This window comes from Suricata suricatta, chromosome 7 (genome assembly GCF_006229205.1).
Source record: "Suricata suricatta isolate VVHF042 chromosome 7, meerkat_22Aug2017_6uvM2_HiC, whole genome shotgun sequence".
NCBI lineage: Eukaryota > Metazoa > Chordata > Mammalia > Carnivora > Herpestidae > Suricata > Suricata suricatta.
Window position 1 is genome coordinate 109,612,537 of NC_043706.1, and position 25,411 is coordinate 109,637,947.

Consider the following 25,411-nt stretch of genomic DNA (forward strand, 5'->3'; position numbering starts at 1 on the left):
GCCGCCACCCGCCCGCACGCCCGGATCCCACCCGCCGCCGCCGCTCACCATGCTACCTGCGGCCGTCCCGGCGAGGCCGCTCGCTGCTCCTGGAACCTTCACTCGCGGTGTTGACAGCCACCGTTGCGGAGCCGCCGCGGTTCAGGGCTCGGACAATTTGAAAGTACAATAGTCGGTTTCCCTGCACCCGACCCGCTTCGTTTGCCATCCCAGCACGCCTATAGGATCTGAGTGGAGAAGTTGTCCTCGGCTTGGGTTCTCCCTGTCTGTACGCCCAACACCTACCTATATTTCTAAAACATTTAATATAATTAACGGGGAACAAAAAGGAGAAAAGGAAGGGAAACATTACTGGGTTACTATGCACTTGCGACTGATTTCTTGGTTTTTTATCATTTTGAACTTTATGGAATACATCGGCAGCCAAAACGCCTCCCGGGGAAGGCGCCAGCGAAGAAGTAAGTGCAGGTTTTTTTACGCGTTTGCTCCTTCCCGTCGCTTTCACCTGTCAGGTCCCTTAGCCTGTCCGGAGTCAGCTCCCAGCTGCAGCGGTCCTCCCGCCCGGCACCCCACGCCTCCGGGAGGAGGTGGCAGTTCGGGCTCCGGTATTGACGGCGTCTTCCACGCCGTCCCCTACGCGCCCCTCTCTCCCTCCGCATCCTTGCGGGAGCCAAAGCGGGCAGACCGGGCGCTAACGTGTCTCCCGCCCCCTCCTTACTTCAAGTTCGGGGGAAAGTTCGGCCATTCGTTAGAGTAGCTCTAGGTACTTGTGCTTTCCTTCCGTGGCTCGGATAGGGGCCCGGAGCCCCAAGCACCCTAGACGCCTGGCCAGAGACGTCCCTGGCCACTGAGTAAGCGCCGGGGGAGGCGCGGCCGCGGCGCCCGCTCACCTCGCGTCGCCGCCTCGGGCCGGGAGACCCAGCTTGGGTTGCACGGAGCCCGCGGGGCCGGCCTGGGAGCCAGCGAGCAAGCGCCTGCGCGGCCGCTCCCCGCAACAAGCACCGAGCGAGCAGGAAGGCACGCGGGGCGCGCTGGGTTCGCGTGTCTGCCGCTCGCCACCCCGCTCCGGGGCGGGGGCAGGGGGGTCTGAGACCGCAGAACCCGCCGCTGGGAGCCGGAGGTGCGGCGTTTCCAGTTACCGTCTTGCCCGTCACGCGTGAGCGCTTTTACCGTCTCAGGGTCTTTCAAGAGTCCCCTGGGGCAGACACAAGTGAGGGTGGGGTTCCCCCCAAAGCCTCAGGCTCGCCTCCTAGCTGCCCCGTGTTCTGACTCCTGTTCCTTGGAAGGCTGCCTCGTGAAGGCGTCTTGAAACAGTGCGCAGGCTGGGATGAAACAGGTACCCCCACCCCCCGCCCCCAGGGCACCCTCAAGCCGGGCTGTCTGTAAGGTGGCGTCTTCCGGACACGAGGAGACTGACGCGCGAATGGGACGTCTCCCTGCGCCCAGGTAGCCGGGCGCGCTGGCGCGCTGGCGTCTGTGCCCCCGTGGGGAGTCTGCTCGCAAGTGGCAGGGCCGGGGACGACCCTGGCTCCAGCGTGGGGGGCGCTGGTAAGGACAGGGAGGGAGAAGCCTTCTTGGAGCTCGCTGGGGGCAGAGAGCGACGCTACTTCGGAGGCGTCTCTGACCTCCTCCGCGGGGGAGCCGGTGACCCTGGGCGGCGAGGCGCCCCGCGCGCGGACCCCTCTCGCAACGCGGACCCGCGAAGCCTCTCGCGGCGGCGCCGGTGCAGCGCGGAGGACACAGCACGGGCTTGTGTGAGATGGGGATTTAGTAATCGCTCCTCTGCCGCTCTTCGTCTCTGCCCTGCCCCTGGACGTAAGGGTCCCCTGAAAGCTCCCTTTGTGCCGCTCTTCTCGGGCAGACAAGGTCTGATTCACCTGAAAATTGCCTTTAAAAAACGTTGCTGGGCCCAAGCGCCAGGGGCTCCGGCTCGGACTCAGCCGCCTCTGGGATTGCGTAGCAAGGGGCAGGAGGGCCCAAGCTAAACATGTCAGGGCATCCGATTTATTATTCTTGGCCTCTGAATGGTTTGTGTTCTTCGTAACTCCTCCGTCCACCCTTTCAGTCAAGCCGTGCGGCCGCCTCACAGAAGGAACGGCCTGGGGCTCGAGCCTTGCCCTTGCGCCCCGGTGGTCCCTGCCTCCTCTCTTCGGGATGGGAGATTTCGTCTCTGGTCCGTTGGGAGACGGAGGCCGGAGCCAAGGGCGGCCTCTTGCTTCACACTACTCTTACCCACTACTTCCTTCACCCCACTAAGGACCCCAGGGGCAGAAGCTACGCAAATGCTGGGACGGGACAGGGTCCCGACCATCTGTGCAGAAGTGCCTCTGATTGCTGTTCAGGGCCCCTGTTAATGAAGGAAGATACGGCGGGGAAACCTGGCCATCCGTTCGTTCCTACCTCCCCCAGCTGACCCTCCCCGGCCGCCCCCTGGGGACAACCGCGGGGGAAGCTGCCGGTGATGCTGCGCAAAGCTGCCGAGAGCAAGGGATGGCGCCCCTCTAGGCTCATACTCGGCAGAGTCAGAAGGGGAACTGCTTGCCGACCTGCCTTAATCAATTCAAGGCCAAGTCAGAGGCGCCCTCTGGTTGTGTAGAGGCGATGGGAGAAGGAGTGGGTGGCATTGGGTTGAAATTCCAATTATCTGTGGGAGTGGTGCTGGGAGAGAGCTCCCAAAACAGGGGATGCTCCTTGCTTCTTAGCTCTGGAGCCTTTGCGGCTGGGTTTGCTGGTGCAATACTGGGCGAGGGGCGACCCCTTGCGTTCTCTGAGGAGACAGACGAGGCTCTTGGCAGGTGCAGCATGATTTTTGGAGAATCTGGAAGGAGTGGAGGGTAAGGAGAGATCTTTGTTAAATGACCATTGAAACTCAAGGCCAAATTGCATGTACATATACTCATTTCTTTGGAAATTTTGGAAGTAAATGTATAAAAACTTTTTCTTCAAATACGGTCCAAAGGAATAAATTTTTGAAAGATAAGGTAGTAGTCAAAGGCATTAAAAAAAAAAAAAAGCGGTCCTTACTATTTTTCCTGAAAGAGATAGCTAATGTGAACATTTAAGAATATCCTTTTTGGGGATGCCTGGGTGGCTCAGTCGGTTAAGCGTCTGACTTTGGCTTTGGCTGAGGTCACAATCTAGCCGTCAGTGAGTTCGAGCCCCGTGTAGGGCTCTGTGCTGACAGCTCAGAGCCTGGAGCCTGCTTCGGATTCTATGTCTCCCTCTCTTATTGCCCCTCTCCTGCGCTCACTCTCTCTCTCAAAAATAAACAGACATTAAATATTAAAAAAAAAGAGTATCCTTTTTGGCCTATAGTTAAATAGCTTCACTTTTCTAAACTTTTAAAATCTTAACTAAGGATACAATAAGTAGAAAATTAAGGTGCAAGAACTGTTTTTTCCAAGTTTTTAAAGTACTTTCCTGAATGTATTAGTAGAAAAGTCTCTTACCAAAAAAAAAAAAAAAGACATTTGTTTGCAGAGTTAAATATTGTCAGGTCTAAGGGACCATGGCTAATCCTCAGATGTAGCAGATACAAAGTCATATTAGAATTCTCCTGTTTTCCTAAAACAACTACTGTACCATTTGTCTGTACTTTGTGAAAACTAGTAATCTTTAAACATGAATTTTGTACTTTAAAAAATATCTGTGGAATTATGGGTGCAGCAAACATACAATAACTTTTTTTTACCTATTTGGTAAGATAAAAGTGAAATGCATCTCTCACTTAATGTTCCCCAACCAGCAATGTATTCAGAGACAAGGCTTGGCTTTAAGTACAGTGCTAAATCAAGAACCCCAAATCCAGTTCTCATTTCCAGCTCAGCCTTTGCAACTTCGTACAGTCAGCTTCTGACTGATAAAATTAAAGGTCATATTTGCCATAAAGCTAATATCCACAATACCTTACTATCACATTGCACTTTCACTTGAATTATCCATTCAGATCCCTAAGTAGTAATGTGAAGTGCAGGCATTAATATTTTCATTTTATGGAGAAAGAATCTGAAAAAAAAACCAGAGACTAAGTAACTTATATGTGAAGCCATACAACTAGTAGGTAGAATTTGTCTCCTGCGAGCTATACTACCTGCTGATCCATGTCAGAGAGAAGATGTCAGTTATATTAAGCAATAAATCTGATGGTCCCCAGACCATCATTTATCCACTTTGGGGAATAAGCTGTTCTGGTTGACTGATACTTACATTAGCAACCAATCTCAAAGAATTAATCATCTAGTAATAACAGTAATAATATATAGTAATGGTGAAGCCAGCTAAATATAATAACATTATGTGATTATTCAGAAGGCATCGTAGGATCATATTATTCCAGAAGATTATTGTTAGAAACATCAGATGCTTTTGTAGTGTCCATCTATTAGTTGGCTTTTATTGTCTGGATTCTAGATATAAGCAGGTTGTGAAAAGCCATTATGTGCATAATAATTAAATAGCTTCCATTGCACAATCTGCAAAACTTTTAAAAATCTTTCATAAATATGTCTGAAATAAAAAAGTGAGACTACAGGAGAAATCATTTTAATGGTAAAAGAAATAAAACCTTCGTATTGGAATACTCTGGTCATTGCTCATGACATTGTTTCAGACGTTGAGCCATTCTTTGGGATTCTGATACGCTCTTAATAATTACACTGCTAATCCTGGTAAATAACAGTTTAACTATAGGATAGAAAAAATCTTTTATTCTACTATGCATTTGTAATTTTGAATAGAAATATGGTCTGGATATTGCCTACGATGCATTTTCTTACCTGTCTACCTTTGTTACCAGTCTACTTTGATTTTGAGAGAAACCTTGTTTAATAGATGGGAGACATGAGTAAAATTTGCTGGAGAAAATATGTTCTGCAACATATCATGTGATATCCGTGAATCAAAGCCACAAATTTATATTCTTAGGCAGCAATGGCAATATCTAAATACACTCAAAAGACATTTATTTTTGTTAATTCTGCTATAGTCACGATTGCACTATCAGAGTTATTTCTTAAACTATCTTTTTGTTAACTATTTTAATTCCTTTTAAATTTAAACCCTTAGGAAGGATTTTACTTAGAACATTAATGATAATTTTTAAATATTGTCTTTTCAGTCCCAAACTATTCCATGTAAAGTAATTAAAAATATAAGAATGAGTGTGAAATTGACCTAGGGTCATCATTTCATTGTTCCTCTAAGCATGAAATATGAACAGTGTTCCAGCTTATAAGTAGATAACTTTTGATAAATCATTTTGCCACTAAATATTTACCCATAATTTAATATTCTACACATTAGGTCCCCAGGAAGCAATGAATGGAAATTACAACAGGTAGTTACGTTTGATTTTCAAGTTATTACAGGGCAACCATACATGCCATGATACTACAAAACAAATTTATTAGTCATTTGATCATTTTAGACTATTTCAATCTGGACAGATTTCTAGATCACCACTAAATACCTAAAAATATTTTCCAATTAATTTTGTAAACGCAGTCGTTCTTTTACATTCTATGTATATACTGCGTGGAGTTGTCAGAACCCTGAGTAAAGACCAAATGGTCTCTCTGCAATTATAAGAATGAAGTATCAAAAAATGAAGCTGTTCCACATATAGTGATTTCTTAAATGATCTTTCCCCACTTTATCTCTTTCTAAATTTTCATTTTGAATGTTGTCCTAACCTTTCTTACTATTTTCCCACTGTCCACTCATCCTACCTCCCCAAAATCCTTTTCCAAATAGTGAATTCTTGAAATGCCATCAGAGTAGGTATTATATTTCATGAAATGTAAGAATCAACTTTGGTTACCATTAGGAAAACATTGTTCAGTTCTGAGAGCATGGTAAGGATCATGCAAGACAGTGTGTTGAAATTACATGTTTTACTTGGTTAGAGCTCTTTCTTTTCTGAACAGTGCATTTTACATTGGCATGCTTTTGATGCTCATTTGAAAAGTGTTGCACTATAAATTATATAGATATTTTTAGCTTGCTTTTTGATTTTGAGAGAAACTGTGGATTGCTCTCTTAATTGTGAATTTTTTCTTCAGGTTTAAAATGATTGGATTATCTTAAATTTACCATCTGTTGGACAACCTAGTAAGTTTGAAATGCTTTGCAATTATACCTTAACAAAACATATGAAGTGTGAAATGTACATATGTAAAATTTACTACCCATTTTTTCTTTTTATTAATCCTGCCCATCAGATCTTTCTATTCAGGAATATACTAGCATTCTGCTTAAGGTACTGATCCAACAATACTGAAAAGAATGGAATGTTCCATTCCCAGGGATTGTGGGGGTGCTGAGAGTGTGTTTAATGTCCAAGTGCCATTGAGTTCTATGAAATCCCATTTTCTGCTCCAGAGAGTTTGCAACAACATGAAACTTTTGAGCAAAATACCTACATTTTCACATTTGAAAAGTTTGAATAATTTCTAAAATTCACTTAAAAAGTATGGTTACAGGTGCCTCTTATCTGATAAGAACATTCCTGCTTTATTTGTAGTCTTGACAAGGGACCTAGCTGCTATCTAATGTCACTAAAGTTTTTCTGGAAGTTTTATAGAGAAAACTCCATATTACTACAGAATGGTTGCCCAGTTAAATATATACCTAGTAGCTGTTAACTGTCATTATGCCTTATGCAAAAATCTAATCCAGTCTTCAAAATACTACCTTATTAACATTCCATCTGACCTTTAAGAAGGTGATGAATAGCAACATCATAAATTCATGGTAGAGACTAGGACCTAATATGCCAATGAGGGAGAATCCCCAGGCTATGCTGGAGAAAATTAGACTGAGAAGTAGAAGACTTGGGTTCTAAATCCAGCATGGCTACTAATATTTGGATAACTCTGGCAAGTCCCTTTACCACACTAGGCTGCAATTCCTCATCTTTGAAATAGGACAGTTGGTCAAAAATTTATATCTATGTGATTCTTATAGTCTCTTCAACTTATCGTCTTTTGGCTTGAGAACGTAAGTCATGGCTAGGGAGCTAAACAGTTCTTCTAAACTTAGTTGTCTTTTTCAACTAAGTTTAGTGGATGAAGATTAAGAATGCAAACAAATATAAGTATTCATTTATTTTAAGAAAATCCATATAAATATTAATTCATAAGCACCTTATCAAAGTACAGACAGAACTATGATATTTCTCATTCTTCAAATTTCTAGTGCCTGAAAATTATAGCAATGTAATCAGTCAGCATACTCAGTCTTCAGCAGGTCCATCTTGTCCTTGGACTTGGAGTCATAAGGAGCTGGTTTTGGAATCCAGTAGAGAGATCATACAGAGCTCCCCTACTATGACAGGCTTTCAGAAGTGTGCTGGAGTGGAAGTAGGAATTACAATTGCCCAGGTTTAAAATAGTAAGGCCCTGGGTTATGATAGTGGCTCATTGAGCAAGGGAATGTATAGAGCAGATAATTTCTATTGATCAAATGTATAGGTCTTGGCAACTAATTGGATATGAAGGGAAAAGAGATGGACATATTTGGCAGTAAACCTAGTATTATAAGGACTCAGATCTGGGTGAATGGAAAAGTAATGGAGATAAACAAAAAAATGGGAAGGTAAGAGAAGCAGAGTGGGTAGGAAACTTATTCTTCTTTTGATTTACCTTTAATTTGAGGGCCACTAGAGCATCTAGTGGCTCGGAATCAAAGTTTCAGAGCTTCAGGGCTGAAGATAAGTATTTTGGAGTCACATAAAGGAGATAGTTGAATGCATAAAATAAAACCTAGTGGTGCCATATTTATTGTTATTAAGAGAGTTTGCATACCTGACACTGAGACTCACTCATTGGTAGTATCAAAATACTTTCTCTATTTTAAAGAATCTAATATATCATTTCCAAATGCATATTCCCATTTTTATAAAAGAATGGTCACTGAGCTGCATTTTTAAAATTATTTTATAAAGAGAGAGAGCGCACGCAAATGAGGGAGAAGGACAGAGGGATAAAGAATCTTAAGCAGGGTCCATGCTCAGCACAGAGCTGGACTTGGGTTGGATTCCATGACTGTGGGATCATGACCTGGGCCAAAATCAAGAATCAGACTTTCCACCCACTGAGCCACCACGGTGCACCTGAGCTGCAATTTTAAGTCGCCAAATCATGCAACTGAACATCATACTTTGAAGTCTCATCACCTGTGGAACTGTCTTACTTTGCCACACATCATAGGAAACTTAGGAAACTTTATGATAATGAAAGATATATTCCCATAAGGTATAAAAATGCTTTTTTTTAAAAAATTATTCCATTGGGATCTAGCATCTCTTCATAATAGTGGCATTCTCCTTTCAAACAGATTTCTCTCCAAAGTGTGCTCTTTTAAAATCCGAGGTTCTGAGGATGGGGTGGAACTTAAAGGAGCCCAGTGCATGTGGACAGTGTGTGGATTCCCTCTGCAACGTCCCTCCTGCATAGTTGTCCACCCCTAGTAACAGCTAGGACCCCACCCCCTCTCTCCTCCTATTCAATTTTGGCCTTTTGTATTAGAAACAGGTAGTGTTTTCCACTGTGTCTGTTCTCCTAGTTCTGTTCTGAGCACTTGGCATGGGCATAGGAGTCAATTTAGCTACCTTAAAACGTCTTTCTAAAATGAATACACAATAATGCAATGCACTATATTCACTCCTAAAAACTGTCCTCAGAAAACTAGCTGGTAAGCATATTTATAATTATACCCCAATACAAAGCACATTCCTGAAAGCAAGTGGTAAAGCAGCCCCCATTTTATAACCACATAATACAAACCACCACCACACAATATAAAATAACAGAATTTGTGAGATGCTTATTTTAGAACACTGTTTTTTTAACATATGCTTGATAATTTGGTAAGAAAAAGAGCAGCTAGTTTCTCATTGTTATGTTCTTATTAAAAGAGAGGTTAAAGGTATGAACACAGTAATCTTGACAAAGGCTTTCAAATAAGGAAAGGTGTATTGGCCACATTTTACTGATATGAAATTGACAAAAATGGTACCCCAAAGTGAATGCAAATGCCTCGTGGCACACTATAGTTTCATAGTCCTCAGACCACTCTTATATTCATATATTTATTTTACTATACATTTATGTTTATTTGTTAACATGAGTGGCAAGATACTGATTATTATTCACATAGGTGGGTGGCTTAGCTGGTTAAGCTTTTGACTCTTGACACTGGCTCAGGTCATTATCTTATGATTCATGGGTTGGAGCCCTGCATCGGGCTCTGTACTAACAGTGCCGAGCCTGCTTAAGATTCTCTCTCTCTCTTTCTCTCTCTCTCTCTCTCTCTTTCTGCCCCTCCCCAGCTCTCTCTTTCTTTCTCTTTCTCTCTCTCTCTCTCTCTTTTTCTCAAAATAAATAAACTTTAAAAATAAATAGCTGCCATGTGTTTATCACCGGTGAGTGCAAGATCCTGTACTTGATATCCTTGCAAATGTTACCTCACTAGTCCTCACACTTACCCTGTAAGGAAGGTACCAATGGTCTCATGTTAGTTGCCTAAGAGCAGTCAACAAAGGTATGGTGGGCCTGGGATTTCAGCCCAGGTTTGGCCCCAAAGCCCAAGTCTTTCCCTGATTTCTTCACATCTCCTCAACTACTGGGATTAGTACTTGGGGCATTAATAGGTGCATTTTCTCAAACTCCAGCTCACCTTTTTTTTTCCTTACTCTCTCTTTGTTCATACTTTCTTCCTCCTCCTCTAATAAACCACAGCTGCTTCCCCAACATTTACTATAGAGGTCATTTCTGGTATTTTAGTACCTTCTCCCACTTCTCTTCCTTTTCCTTCTACCCCTTTTCTCCCTTTCTTTAAACTTGCCCTAATACTGGTGAACATAAAAAGTTGCTGATTTTTTTTTCATTGGAAACAGTAGAATAACACATCTTATATGAAATACTTTGAGATTATTCTTCTCATGTACTGTGTGCATATCCAGGAGAAGATTAACTTAGGCATGAGGATGTGGGAAAGTCTATAATTTTGCAGTTAAATATCAAGAACCTTCTATGTAATTTACAACCACAATAGATATTTCACTGGCTAGTTTTTGTTTTCCAGAAAAGTTATCTTTATGGTGCTTCATAAAATCTGCTATTTATATTACTCTTACCATGAGTATTAACAGTAACCTCCACTCCAAATTCTTGCTTTATGGGCCTTAGTGCAGTGCTTTTCAACTCTGATTTCAAATTAGAATCACCTGGGGAATCTTTAAAACAAAACAAAACAAAAAACTAATGCCAGACTCCACCCTGGGCCAAATGAAGCAACCTCTGGGGGTGGGCCTGGACGTCTGTATTTTCAAAAGTAGTCCTGATGAGGGGTGCTCAGTCGGTTAGGTCTCTGACTTCGGCTCAGGTCATGATCTCACGTTCATGGGTTCGAGCCCCGCATCCGGCTCTGCTGATACGCTCAGAGCCTGAAGCCTGCTTCCGATTCTGTGTCTCCCTCTCCCTCTGCCCCTCCCCGTCTCATGCTCTGTCTCTCTCTGTATCAAAAATAAATAAAATATTTAAAAAATTTAAAAAAAAAGTAGTCCTGATGATTCTAATTTGCACCCAAGACTGAGAACTGCAGTTGGATCCTTAATTCAAGAATAACTATAACAGGGGCACCTGGGTGGCTTAATCAGTTAAAAATCCAACTCTTGATCTTGGCTCAGGTCATGATCTCATAGTTCGTGGGTTCAAGCCCCTTGTCGGGCTCTGTGCTGACCCTGCAGAGTCTGCTTAGAATTCTCTCTTTCTCTCTCTTCTCCCCCTTTCCCACTCTCACACACTCTCTCTATTTCTTTCGATAGTAAATAAATAAACATTTAAAAACAAGAATAACTATTATAGCTGAGCAACTGTTAAAAACAATGCCCTCTTAATGTAGGTCAGGCAGACAAAAAGGACTTGTGACATATGACAAGAGATAAGATATATGTCCTCTGAGCAGATAGTAGTTTAAAATATAAAGTAGTCCAATAGCCCCATATTGTTTATCAATGGAGTATTGTTACTTAAATCTGTGGCACTGACCAGCACACACAAGACTATCTGACAGAGAATTGTCTCAGCTGAAGAGTCTAAGAAAAGAGAGCAAAGTGCACACAGTAGGACACAAAAGTGAGTTTAACACTGACTTCACAGGACAAGAACATTGTTGCTGGGCAACGTGCACCCAGAGGCGAGCCTGCTTGCTGCTGAACTCTTCCGTGGGTGAGTGAGGCAGTAAATGGACAGAAGATGGAATATCAGTCATACCAAAAATTTTTTTCAAAGCTACTTAATAATAAACAACTGTTTTCATGTCTTACTAAATGGTTGGTGATGTGCCCTAGAGCCTTCTTTGTTTTTAGAACACACGTAATGGTTAGAAAACTGCCTGACAAGAAATAAACATGCCTTTCTTTTATAGTTTCTACAATTGCTGACTAACTTTACATAGACTACTGTTGATGAGTAAAACTACTATAAATAGCATTGTTTTAACTCTATGTTAATGGGTTAAGCTTTGTGGTAGGTTGTTTACTCATGAACTTACTGCTTTTTAACTTCTCTCTTAATGTGCTCTTCTGTGGGTGGTTATCTTCATTACATCTCCTCTGTTATTCTTTTCTAGTCCATGAAGGATTTTCAAACTTTGTCATAAACCAGGGAAATCTCCATGTAAAAGTGGAGTGGAAGTCTGGGCTTCCTGTCAGACTTAATTCTGCCTGTTAAGGGGGCTCCTTGGGAGAATTTGGGTTCTAGTGAGTCACCAGGCCAAATCCGAATAACCACAATTGCCAAAAGTAATTAGACTGAGGAAAACCAGGCTCCTTGGGAGGAAGGTCATCACAGCACACTTGAGCCATTGCTCCGTGGTCAGACCTAGTTACTTGTCCCTAAGGACTGGGAGCAATCATGAGTTACGGAGAGCAGGAAATCCACCAGAAAACAATGCTTTTCCACCACTTTTTTTTTTCTTCAATAGATTATTTACCCTAAGCATGCAAGGGATGAAACTTTGCCACGGGCATACACCACAGGTCATGTCACCGTCAACTTAATAACCACTTTGTCTGCCTGCAGGGGTGCGTTCGCACACACATGGAGCTCCTGCCATCTGTGCTACAAGTGCTCTCCCTCCCATCCTCAGTAGCTAAGAAGAACCTAAGGAGTTTACTCTGAGGCTTTGTAAAAGAGGTGTCTGGTTAGGATGGGAAGGGAAAAGATCCTTGTAAACATCTTAAGTTCAATTTAGATATAATATTACTGAGGTAACATTTGGAAATAAGAAAATCATAGTATATTTCCAGGACAAGGGTTCTAAAATCTCCAGAACTAGGAAAGGGGCCATTAGTGCATCTACGATTTCTTGTACTGAAAAGAACACCCTGTAGAAACACGATGCTATGAGTAGTTAAGGAGAAGTTATCATTAAGTGGTGCTCTAAATTTAAACTTTAAATATGTTAGAAGTTAGAAGACTGTTAAACGTTTTTTAGGAGAATATTCACATAGCACAAATATATCTGTGCTTAATAACCTAAGGGAAAGTCCACCTTTGAAAGTGCCTCATTTATGTAGAAAGGAGACTCTGTCACTCCATGTGATGGATCTTTCATTGTACAAAGACATAGAGTTCCAACTGTTCACCGTCCTTAAATGTGGGAAGTTTCACAGTCCTTTATTTTTTTCACATTCCTTTATGATTCAGAACAATTTCAGTATATTTCAATACTTTTATGTCATTGGAACACTAGCTATTTTTATTTAAATATATGGGTGGGAGATATTGCTTACTCTAAAGACAGAGAGAGGCAGGCAGGCAGATTCTTTTTCTGGCCAGCATTCTCTGGCAACTGGCAACCTCCAGATAACATCTGGCAAGTCAACCTTGACCTCATGCACTGTGCACACTGAAGAGTTATAATGTCCTGTAGACAATATATTACCATCTTAGTGGCACTGTAAATTTGATTTTCTTTGGTCTTGAATTTGGCCATAGATACTATAAGAATAGAAAATTTTAATTTTTGGAAATTTAGCAAAACTGTGACCTCTATTAACTTGTGTCACTACCTTTTGATGGCATGTCATTTCTGCCATGGAATATAAAAGATAGAGATAAACGTTGCTTGGCCACAAGCTATATGAGCACATACTGAGCTGCTGAATATCTATTTCTTACAAAATTCAGTCTTGTTTTTCTAATTCATGACCAATTTGTTGATCTAGGCCCAAAAGGACCTTCCTTACTGTTGGTAACAATAAACCCGACAGGTGGCATCCTTAGCCTCCCTGATCTCCAGGCACCCACTCACTTCATGCCATCCTCAGAATGACTTGAGGTAGCTCTTATCCCCTTCCATAAAGAGGAGGCAGTCTCTCTTTCCTGTAGCACATTTCCAAGGCATCAACCCAGCTTCTCAGTTCTATCCAGGGCTTGATGTAGACCCAGACTTTTAACATAGACCAGTGGGATTTCCTAGGAAGCCAGTTAGACTTACAAGACCATGTTGATGCATACTTGGCCCTGGTATCAATAATCAATAGCATGTGCCATTCTACCCAGCTCTGAGGTGCCAGGACCCAGCCCTGATTCATATCTGTCTTCAGACTTGTGAGCATTATGGGCCCATACCTCAAAGTTTAATTTCTAATAAAGTAAAGGACAGTTCCAGGAAAAGAGGGTCCCAACCATTTCAGGCTACTACTGCCATTTTCAGCATCCATGTGCACATCTCACTGAAATTCCAGAAATTCATTAAAAATTGCTTCTGAACTTAATATACTATTCATACTATAAATGGAAAGCATATAATCCCAGAAAACTTTAATAGTTTTCAACCAAACTACTAAATTGACAGGTTGAGGGGCAAAAGTACTACTGTTCTTCAGGTAAGAACACATCTCAAATAAAAATTGGCAGGATTTTCCAGTGCAGGATATTTCTCTACCTTAGCCCCAAATCACTTCCTCAAACACTCTCCAAATTCTAAGCCACTACGAAGGTGAGTTGAACAGTCTTAATTTTAGAATCTTCCAAAGAAAAAACACACACACAGACAGCTGAGTTAATTTATAAACCACTGCTCCATTTATCTTGGCATATTTCAGTTCTCTTCTGTCTAACTCTTACATGCTAACTCTCACTCAGCAATTCATGGAAGCAACAAGTCATTTTTATATATTAAGTACATTGGGAACCAGTGCACAGAATAAGTTTTCTGCTTCTTCACACTTCTTGTACAAGTTTCTCTTCTCCGATACAATTTATTTACTGGGTCTCTGAAACCTAAATAATCTCTTTACTTTAAACTTGAAGCAAATGGAGAGTTATTTTTACAAGAGCAATAAATGAAAGTGGTTGTTGAGATACTTTACTTGAATTGGTCTGCACACTGAAGTACCTTTTTGTTAATACAAACCCTTCATATCCTATCAAGCAGCTCCCTGAAATTCTGGGACTGCTTAAAATTATACGACCAGAGACCAGGAATCTCTCCTCCCCCTACCAGTTCCTACTCCTGGGAGTATGCCAGCAATTTTGCAGGATTCATTCTGACAACTGTTCTGGTGTAAATATTTAGAGAAATCCTTTCCATTAGAGATTAAACAAAGTGTAAGTAACTGCTCCTAAATGATAGATCTTATTAATGTTTGCAACAGCAGGCCTTATGCTATCTGATGCACAGATTCCAATACACTGGAAAAGACTAAGGGAAAAAGATCAAGACAGGAATTACACACAACTGTACATTCTGTGAACTGAAAAATATTGTCTTAAATTATTGCTAGAGAGACATGGTTTAATTTGCACAAAATGCTGGGGAAATGGATTAATTGAAAACAATAATAAAAATTTGGGGTGCCTGGGTGGCTCAGTCAGTTAAGAGACCAACTTTGGCTCAGGTCATGATCTCATGGTTTGTGGGTTCAAGCCTCATGTCAGGCTCCGGGCTGACAGCTAGCTCAGAGCCTGGAGCCTGTCTTCAGATTCTGTGTCTCCCTCTTTCTCTGACCTTCCCCTGCTCCTCTCTCTCTCTCTCTCTCTCTCTCTCTCAAAAATAAATAAAAATATTAAAAAATTTTTAAAAAGAAAATAATAACTATTTGTTACTGGCATTTTAATGGTTATTAAAAAATTGGGGGGGAATAATTATAGATCTCTTTATCAGCAGGTTCAAATGCGGTTCATAACTATTTCTACATGTTTCCTCCAAAACAAAGTAATAATATATCTGAAATCCTATCTGATATAAGCTCTGGTTTATATATTGTTATTTAAAGATTATTAAAAGGGATAATGGCTGTTCTCTAGTGTTTATATCAAGTATCACTTGTTTAAATAGGGTGGTACTCTAGCTAGCCTCAAAGAGAGAGACAGAGATCAGAGGGGGCAGAGCAGAGAGGCAGAAGCAGGCTTCAGGCCCTGAGCTGTCAGCACGGAGCCCCATGTGGGGCTCAAACTCACAAACCATGAGATCATGACCTGAGCCAAAGTCGGACGCTAAACCAACTGAGCCACCCAGAAGCCCCAGTGAAAAGATATTTAAGGGAGAAGAAATGGAAACTTTATAAACCTCATTGCAGAAAAATAACATCTTTCTAATTTCCATTTTAAGATCTAGATCTTCTTGAGTTTGGACTACAGTTCAAGAAATCCCAGGTTTCTTGACAGACAGGTAGATTGATTTCTAATAATATTCTGCTGTATAATTCAGAGAAACTATTTATTTAGTCTATGACTCCCACTATAAAATGAGACTCATAATCTTTCACTTACCTGAAAGCAGGAGATGAAATGTGAACTGCAAAATATTTCCTCCAACAGGAAAATCAAAGAGCTCTGGCTTTTCCTTCTGGTAGGATGCTATTCCCTTAGGTAGATAGTTGTCTGTCACAACTTCAATATGGCGTTAGGGCTTCAAATCAAAAGCATGAGTTTCTCTTTATACTCTCATAGAGTTGTTTAGACCATAGATTTGTTTAAACTAACCAATGAAGAAGAAATTCTTTTGAGAAAAATTGAAATTGAACTTAGTCCTCATTGAAACAGCATACATTCATTCATTCAGCAGCTGTTTAGTGAACATTTAGTATGTGCTGAGATTACAGAAGTGAGCAAAGCACACATTCAACTGCCTTTGTGGCATGTCACAGTGGTTAAAGAAAGAAAATATAAAACTAGAATGAAACATTATTAAGCTGAAGATAAATCAGAGCTGTTAGACACTCTTTCTAAGATGTATAACTTTTTTTTTCAGGCTTGTTTAAACAGAATTGGAAATTAATGAGATCATTTATAAGTGAACCAGTGCACATTCAGATTTTTCTCTGAGAAATAAGGATACCAGATAGCATGTGAGGAGTGAGGACGAAGCAGGAAGGTGGAAGGAGGATCAACCGAAAACACTGGAATTTATTGGGCCTCCCAGTATTATTTTGTCTGAAAATTTATGACCAATGAATAAGAGCCATCATTTAGCATGACATCTGTGACAATCATAGGAAGTATGCTATGTGTACTATAAACGCAATCGGCATTGTTACGTAAAGCTTGTAAGGGAGTGGCATAGTTTAGCTGAGCAAATTTCCATTTTTGGCTCATTGACTAATTTCTATAGCTGAACTTTCCCTCTAGTTCACTAACTGGAATTACTTTCACCAAACAAATATTAAACTATCGTATGTTTAAAAATAGTGCATTTTTGTCCATCTCACAGAGATATTTTTCAAACCTTTTATGGTAACCCCTTGACCACTATGTGGAACATATAATCCGATCTGCTTAAAGCACAAGTTTGGTAAACTCACATCAACATATTATTTGGATTTCTTATGTAAGTCTACAGATGACCTTTCCTAACATCAATTGATAGCTTTAAAGAGGTCAGTTACCAAAATTCAGAGCCTTGAAAATAACATGATCCAGTTCTTTTCTGTATGTTATTACTAATTTGTGAAAGCTTTTGAGTAAAGAAAGGTAAATATCAGGTGTTTTATATGTATTATCTCTTATAAACCTCACAACAATCTCACAATACATTTTAACTATTTTATAAGTGAAGAAACTGAGGCTCAAAACCACTAAGGAATTAACCGAAGTGACAGTCAACAATGGTACGAGAAAGAGTATACCCAGACCTTCTGACTTAAGGCACAGTTTTCCTATTACACTCTGCTTTTCATCGAGAAGAAGAAGACAGAGAAGGTTTAAATGGAGAATTCTCTCTACAGCTGAGATGTTACCACAAATGGCTCCTCGGACAAGAAACGAAGTTAAGAGAGAGTAAATTGTGCTGTCAGGAGCCATTGCTTGGGAAGAGCAATGAGAAGACTTTCAGTTGTTTTTAAAGCAGCAGCCTGATAAGATCAGAACTATTGTTCTTAAAATATCACTCTAGGGGTGACTGGGTGGCTCAGTCAGTTAAGCAGCCAACTTCAGTTCAGGTCATGGTCTCATGATTCATGAGTTCAAGTCCTGCGTGGGGCTCTGTGCTGACAGCTCAGAGCCTGGAGCCTACTTCAAAATCTGTGTCTCCCTCTCTCTGCCTCTGCCCAGCTGACACACTGTCTCTGTCTCTGTCTCTGTCTCTGTCTCTCTCTCTCTCTCTCTCAAATGTAAATAAACATATATATACATACATACATACCACTCTAATTGCTAAATGGTAGCTTAGTGGTGGTAGGAAATGCAAAGAAGTGAGCTCTCATGGTTAAGGATGTAGAATCCATAGGGAAGAGTGATTGGAGATGGGGCACCTAGACTCCTGGCCTTAGCAACTACATCAGGGCCATTTATAGCAATAGAAAATATTAGAGAAAAAGCACATGTGGATTAGATGTGCAGCATGTTTTAATAGGTAGGAAGATTTTGGGAAAGCAGTGTATGCAGCATAATCCTTTCATATTACTTAAGAAGAAAAAGAGAGGGCAAAGAAATAAGTCAGTCAACTGAAGCCATTTTGTAGTGGACCAGAGAGTAGAAACAACTCCTGTGGCCTTTCTGTAACACAAAACCCACAGAGTTCCAAGGCTGGCCTTCCAAAGAAGTGTTCTGTGGCTCTTCTGGCAATCTGATTCTTATTTGTATAATTAATGGTCATTTCAAAGAGAGTTATCTGCTCGCTGGATCAACACTTATTTCACAATCTTTTTATTTCCTTACTCCATGAGATCCAAATCTAAAAAGTTACTATAACCTGTTGCCCTAGTCTAACATGACTCAAACAAGAAGCCAATTACACATACTCTCATCAAATACAGCTGCCAGTTTTCTCATCATATGTATTTTTATTCTATTCTTGGAAATAGTTAGATTCAAATCTGGCCCTGAGTTGGTAGAGTGTCACTTATGCCACTATTAACTATAACATATTGATATAATTTTTTACAGCTTATTAATGTTGTCTTATTTGATTTTTTATATCCTTATGAAATGGGCAGAGCAGGGTTTACCATTCTCATTCTACAGAGGAAGCTCAAAGATATTAAGTGATTTGTATAGGATCACAAAGCTAGTTAATTTGAGCAGAACTCAATCTCAAATTTCTGATGGGGCATATTTGTTTGGTTTTACAACAAGTCCACAGCCTTTCCTGCATGGCCATAATCCCCATTATCTCCTGTGAAGTTCCTCCTATTAGTATGATGTCTTTGGATTTGACAATAATGGCATATAAATTGGGGTAAATATTTCTTATGAATTAGATTATCCTTACTGGCTGACAAGGTGAATTGGTGGATCATTAAGATTCTTTCCCTTTAAGTACGCATGTGTGAACCCATCCAGGGGGAAAAAGATGCTGAAGGAAAAGCCTGCTAAATAAGCTATTGTAAAGACTGAAAGAAAATGCTCTCAAATCTAAAAATAAAATTTTAAACCTTTGGCTCACCCAATAATCTTTAAAAACTAAAAGAAACTAAAAATAGAGACTTGTAGTGATATACAGTTGTCTGTCCTTATCTTCAGGGGACACATGAAGACCCCAGTGGATGGTTGAAACCAGGAGTAGTACCAAACCCTCTATGTACTGGTTTTTTCCTACACATACAGACCTATGATAAAGTTTAATTTATAAATGAGGTATAGCAAGAAATTATTAATAACAATTAATAATAAACTAGAATGATTAGAGCAGTATACTGTAATAAAAGTTATGTATATGTGCTCACCCTCTCTCAAAATTTCTTATTGTACTCTACTCCGCTTCTTAGGATGCTGTGAGATGACCAAATGCGTATGTGATGAGGTGAAGTGAGGTGAATGACATAAGCATTAGGCTACTACTGACTGTCCGACACTGTCAGAAGAAGGATCATCTGCTCCCGAAATGTTGTTTCCACAGATAACTGAAACAGTGGAAAGCAAAACTGCAGATAAAGGGAGCTACTGTAATACTCTGTGAAATGGTTTTTTTAAAAGACTTTTCCCATTTTGCTATTTACTGTCTATAATTAGTATTTTTGTTAGTTATAATGAATTAGGATCCTGAAATCAGCTCCCTATAAGAGGTGATGAGTGTGCCTTCATGTGATACGGTGTACAATCCAGCATGCCTGTTGGAGATAGGATGCAAAATGAGCCAGGTTGTATCTCTTCTTTATAACAAAAGATTTTGGCTTTGTAGTCTCAATGTAGAGTGATCATTTCTAAAGGACCACAGGAAAATGTGTCTTATCCAGTGAGGAAGGTAGAAAATCTGAGGAATTTTGATGTCTTTGCTCCTACTCTGGGCAGTTTTCATGATGAACTTTCCAGGTCCTATCTCCACAGTGACCACTCACTAGAACTGAACATCAGGGAATGATCTCAAACTCTGGAAAATGTAATCGGATATCAATGCCGTAAGAAACGAAGCTTAATACCACCATTTTAGCTCTCTTTGGCTCTGAAAAAATCTTGGCTTCCACACCTAAATTCATGCATGCTCAGGTGTGATGGTTGAAATGCTGGGTTACAAGAATCCCTTCAACTTTGCTTTCTGAACTCCAATAAACAACATGAATTTTTCCTAAAATTCCATAACCTTTCAAAACCGTGATGTTTCTTTTTTATCTTTACAGTAAACTTAACTCCTTAGCCTCCTGTTCATTTTCTCATGCTTGGTCTTAACTTTTTCTCCCCTATATTTCTCTCCATAAATTTTACATTTTAGTGAAATCAAAAAACCTCTGAAGAGTGCCACTAAGCCTAGGCAATCTTTCCTTGTGAAATCACCCAAATTCCCTAAGTCTCAGCTCTTGATTTGTGGGAGGGGATTATTTTTTATAAAATGAAGGAGTTTATTTGCTCTTTATTATTTATTATGAACCCATCTATATGCCTAGTCCTAGGCTATGAGTTTGGGATACAATGAGAGAATAAGACAAGTCCAAACCCCTAGGACTTCAATATAATCATTTGTATCTGCTTTTTTCCTGTCGCCTGTCCTTCTAGTTTGATATTTCTGAATCCTTTTATCTCAATTAACTACATCATTTTGTTTGGGATCTCCTCAGTTAAGAAACCCCTACCTCAATATTTACTATTCCTTCACTTACTCATTTATAGATTTTTTTTTTCATTTACCCATGTAAAATTGATTGTCATATCCTGCCAACCTTGCCCATTCTTCTTTGGAAATAATTTTAAAATCCCGCCTTCTTTTTTCCTTTACCATTAATACTATTCTGATTTAGCTAATAGCAGTGCCATGTTTAGAACATAGCATCCTATTAACTCAATTTTTAGTTTCTCCTTCTCAGAAATTCTTCTCTTTGTCATCAGAGCATTCGCTTAAAACAAAGTTAAATCATGCCACTGATTTATCTGTAAACAGTTCCCTTAAGTTATATGTAAGACTAAATTGAAACCCCTAGCCAGCTTCCTCATGTTTCTCAAAGTCCAGCCTGGATGCCAGGCTTCCCAACGAGGTGGTTCCAGAGGTTAGGTGTCTCCTTTCTGCCAAGGCCTTGTACATAATACTTACCCGCCCTCCCGCTTTACTTTGTTTATGGTCTCTCACCATACTTCAGACTTCTAAATCTTATCCATCTTTCCATCCAAAGCACCAAGCTTTGTTTGACAAACTATCTTAAGGAAAAAGGAGAAAATTTATTGGGTGTGTTCTATGGCACTAGAACTTCCTGAAAGACAGGCAGGTTTATGTTCAATATGGGGAGAGATTTTAAGTTGTTTAGTAAGTAGGGATGCTGTAAAACATATATATTGGCTGCCCCCAAATATAATAAGATTTGTTTTACTAGGACATAATTAAATGGACTATTCTAGAGAAGCTGTTTGAACTAAATCTCTCTAAACTTTCAAAGGTTTCTGATTCTATCAGCTAGAAACTAATTGATTACATGAACCACAGTGTTCTCATCTGAAATTTAAGAGAGAAGGAAGAACTGTAAAATCCTCTTAAATTCCACAGTTATATTCACCATTCTCCCAATCTTCTTTACGTATTCATATATAACAGTCTTGCTCATAACACTCTCTTCCTCTCTTCCCATGTGTCTAAGGTCTTCTTTTCCTTCAAGTCTCATAACTATTCCTAACTGCAGTCTGGTATCTTCAGATACCTCAACTATCAGTAATTGCTCCTGCCTTATAATTTCTGTTGCATTAAATTTCTAGTCTGTATATATATGGGCCTTAAAATATGAAAAGATTATTACACTAACTATACTGTAGGCTTCTTGTTTTGTCTCTCAGTCCCTAGCAGAGTAATCACTGAATAACTACTTATTTGTGAAAACAGCAATGATGTTGTACTATAAGTGGGTGTCTGTATCACCGGTGTCACATTCACCTGGGGTGCTTCATATAGATGCGACTACCCGGGCTCACCTCTTCACTCCTAAATCAGAATCTTTTGGAATGAAGTCTATGCATTCACATTATTAAAAAGTACTTCAGCTCAATTTTACACACAGTACAGTTTTAGAAGTTTCCTGGCACAGACATGCAGGGTCTACACCATTCTGGTATTTCTGTGGTACGTCTTACCTCTTTCAGTCTGTTTCATCAGGTCCTTGTCTGCAGAGGGTTGCTAGAATCCCAGAGGACTTGTTGTCCACAATGTTGTGTGAGGCCACCATAGCTGATACTCATTAAAAGCTGTGTTTGTGGTCCCTGAAAAGTAGCCCCTTCCTATGACTGTTAGTGAGCTCCAGGCTCCCCAAGTTTCCCCAAATCTCCCGTGTTAGAAAGAAGTATCGGTGTTCTGCCCTCTCTCCAGTTTCCTTGCTTGGAGGGTTTTGAGAGAGACATTAGTGACTAAAGCCAGAGCTGCCTTCAATAAGAGTGGAAATAGCACAAGGTTATACTTAGTACTTGGTAAAATGAAATGCCTTATACATACTGACTTGTAATGAGTGTCTGTAAGAGTGCTATGTGCTTACATATGATCTCACTTAATCCCCCTAGTACCTAGCAAATAGATATTCCCGTGTTACATATGAGAAAGCCTAGGTTCAAAAAGCTTACACAACTTTTGTCTGAATAACCAGACTGTGAAGTCCTTGACACAGATTATTGGTTTTATTCATCTGTGGATGCTCCCTAACTAGCAGCATGTGGATGTTGGGCAGTTTAATTGTCAAAATAAGTAGCTGGATGAAGAGATCAATTTTGGTTATTCAGCTAGTAAATGTCAGAACTCTGTATGAGTTCTCTACCTCCCAGTCCCTGTGCTGCTCTGGACTCTGTGAAAGACCCATATCTGAATAAGGTAGTAAGGCAGTGATCCGTGCAAAAAATGTATCATATGCACAAAGGTGGGTGTCTAGCACCTTCTGTTCTGCCAGTAATTTTGTGAATCTAGGAGACAAACCCACTTATTTTTTCTGCCCAGGATTTTAGATGTGACCAATAAAGCTGGATTTATTTAATGGTATACCCTCTATTTGCACATCATCTTGTGCCTGTTAAAATACCACAAGTCTTTCGTCTGCTGTTTGCTTACGCTAAGACCTTAGCCATCAGATATGCTGCTGTAGCATGCTATGTGGCAAAGAGATCCAAGTTTATTCATAATATAACAAAGTAGAGTTTGTTTTTAGCACAAACTGAGTTTGTTCTTTCAAGAATGCAAACTTAATAGTTAGGGAATCACACCCATGCAGATTCATTACCATTAAACTATCACATTTTCTGTTTATGTTGATTTCTAATTAATTCTCTCCTTTAAAAAAAAATGGAATGGCTCTCTCAGCCAGACCAGAGCACATAATGATTCCCACTGTTGGATGAACACTGTTGGATCTGTCTCATGAAAAACGCTGTTATTACCACCCAGTAACTCATCAACAGGTCCTGGCTCTGCACAGAATCTGGGTCTCCATTACCACTATCCACTCCCTCTTGTCCTCTATTCACCTCTACTTGGGAACATGGCCACTTGGAAAAGGGAAAGCTTTCTCTTCCTTAGCAACAGCTGGAGATGCTGATTCAGAACCTTACATTTTACACCCATAACAGGGTACATTAACATTATGATAGATTTTCTACTTGTGGTCAAGAAAAAAAACCACTATTTTTGGTTCTACAAATGCTTTCTGTTGCAGTGTCAACAGCAGAATCAACCATAGTTATCTGGTAGGTCACAGGAAAACGAATATGGCTTTCACTATTCTGAAGGATGAACTTGGGAATGAACCCACAGGTTATTAATTTATTTAATAGAAAAAAGAATAGGATATAGAGATTCTAAAAGGAATACTATATTAGAAGTGAAAACTATAATGCTGTTGTTCTAATTTACCTAAACTTTGTCAATAGGCATCACTAATGGCAAGAATTCAGAAAAATGCAGAAGAGTATATGCAAGATTGCAAAATGTTTCATTTTTATTCTCTTATGATCTCTTATGAATTTCATAATTTTGTTGTTTATCTTTACCACCACCACTATAATAAAAAAGAATGATTCTGCTCTAGTAAAAAAGAATGAAAATGTAAAACCCCAAAGCAAACATAAATTACTGCTAGAGACAGATAGGAGAAACAAAGGAAAAATGAAATGTGTCCAAGAGCAAAAATGTAGATTGATGTACATTCTCTTCAAACAGAATCTGAATGTAAATCTCTATCTTGTGGCTAGTTAGAACATTCTCCTCTAATATAAAAATTGGTAAGACAGCATGTTTTCAAGGAATACAAGATGCTGGTTCCATTTCATGATCCATGAAATTAACAAAAATTAAAGTGAATAACTATGTCAGGGAAAATGTGTTCTTTCCCTTCCTTCTGATATTCACTTAGCAATGCAGAATCTAAATACACTTGGTATATAATCCCAGCTATTTACTTTGGCCCACACGGTTCTGTAGGATCTGGCTCTAGCCTCCTTCCTAAACCTCATCTTATACCACTTGCAGTGCTGCAAACCCATTGTTTCCCCTTGTGCTTTTCCTTATGCCTGATTCTTTCCCATAGCCTTAACATCTTTGCACTTGCTGGTGTTCCACCTGGAATACCTTCCCTCCCTCACATTTTCATAGTAGACTCCTCATTCTCTAGGTCTCAGCTCAGGAGTGACCTTCTAAAAGGTGCCTGTCCTGAGTACTCTATGTAAAGTAGCTCCCCAGAGTTATTCCTTGTTTATTCACCTGTTTATTTCATTCACACCATCCATCCCAATCTTTAAGCATCTAATTGTTTACTTGTTCACTAACTAATTAGCATCATAAGATCAGGAACTAGACGTCTTAGTCATTCCTGCATTTACTATATCATGTGTAGTGTTATGCACATAGTAAGTCATCAGAAATCTGTGTTGAAAACCTTGATCACGATCTTCACAATGTATACATAATGTAGCCACTTTCATATGCCTTTCATTTCTAGTCCTAATTCTGTAGACTGTGGATGGACAAAGCCCAGCCATTGGCCACCAAGTTGGCATCTAGCTACCAAATATTCATCATAGCTTAGATTTCAGGAATTCTATATCTGCCATCATTCACTAGCCATTTTCTTAATATTTTGAGCTGGCTTGATTTTAGTGGAAAGTCTAGCTAATTGCTATTTAATGTTAGGTCTGTTTTATTATGTGGTTTTATTTTAAAGTATTTATAGAATATAAATATTAGACTCCCTTCAGGAAATTATTATTCAGTGAGAGATGGAGAAAGATTTTCCAAGTTCTCAAAGAAATAGTTTCCATTAAAAACAGTATGTCTCCCCACATAATAATGGTGGAGCCCTAACTGGGCTGTATTCAGTAGTTGGTGAATACATTCCTTTCTAAGACTTTAGGAATTTTGTGAACCCATTGGTGTGGGCACAAACTTTCAGAGTATTCAAGATTGATTCACTGAGACAAAAGATGTGACAGACTCTATTATCCTAACTACTTCAGGTCAATTAATGCCTATGCTATCGACTTTAATAAAAGACTATATAGAGTGTGTGCACATCATG

The 25,411-nt window shown here is 40.0% G+C and overlaps 1 protein-coding gene across 1 annotated transcript in view; it reads left to right on the forward strand.

Annotated features, from left to right (window-relative positions):
- The first annotated feature begins 74 nt into the window (after positions 1 to 74).
- Positions 75 to 25,411, forward strand: part of RSPO3 (R-spondin 3) — an 84,792-nt gene continuing 59,455 nt past the window's right edge. The window contains exon 1 of the mRNA XM_029944547.1: positions 75 to 458. Within this exon, the coding sequence (XP_029800407.1) occupies positions 362 to 458 (97 nt within the window). The 5' untranslated portion in view covers positions 75 to 361. The remainder of the gene's footprint in view (positions 459 to 25,411) is intronic.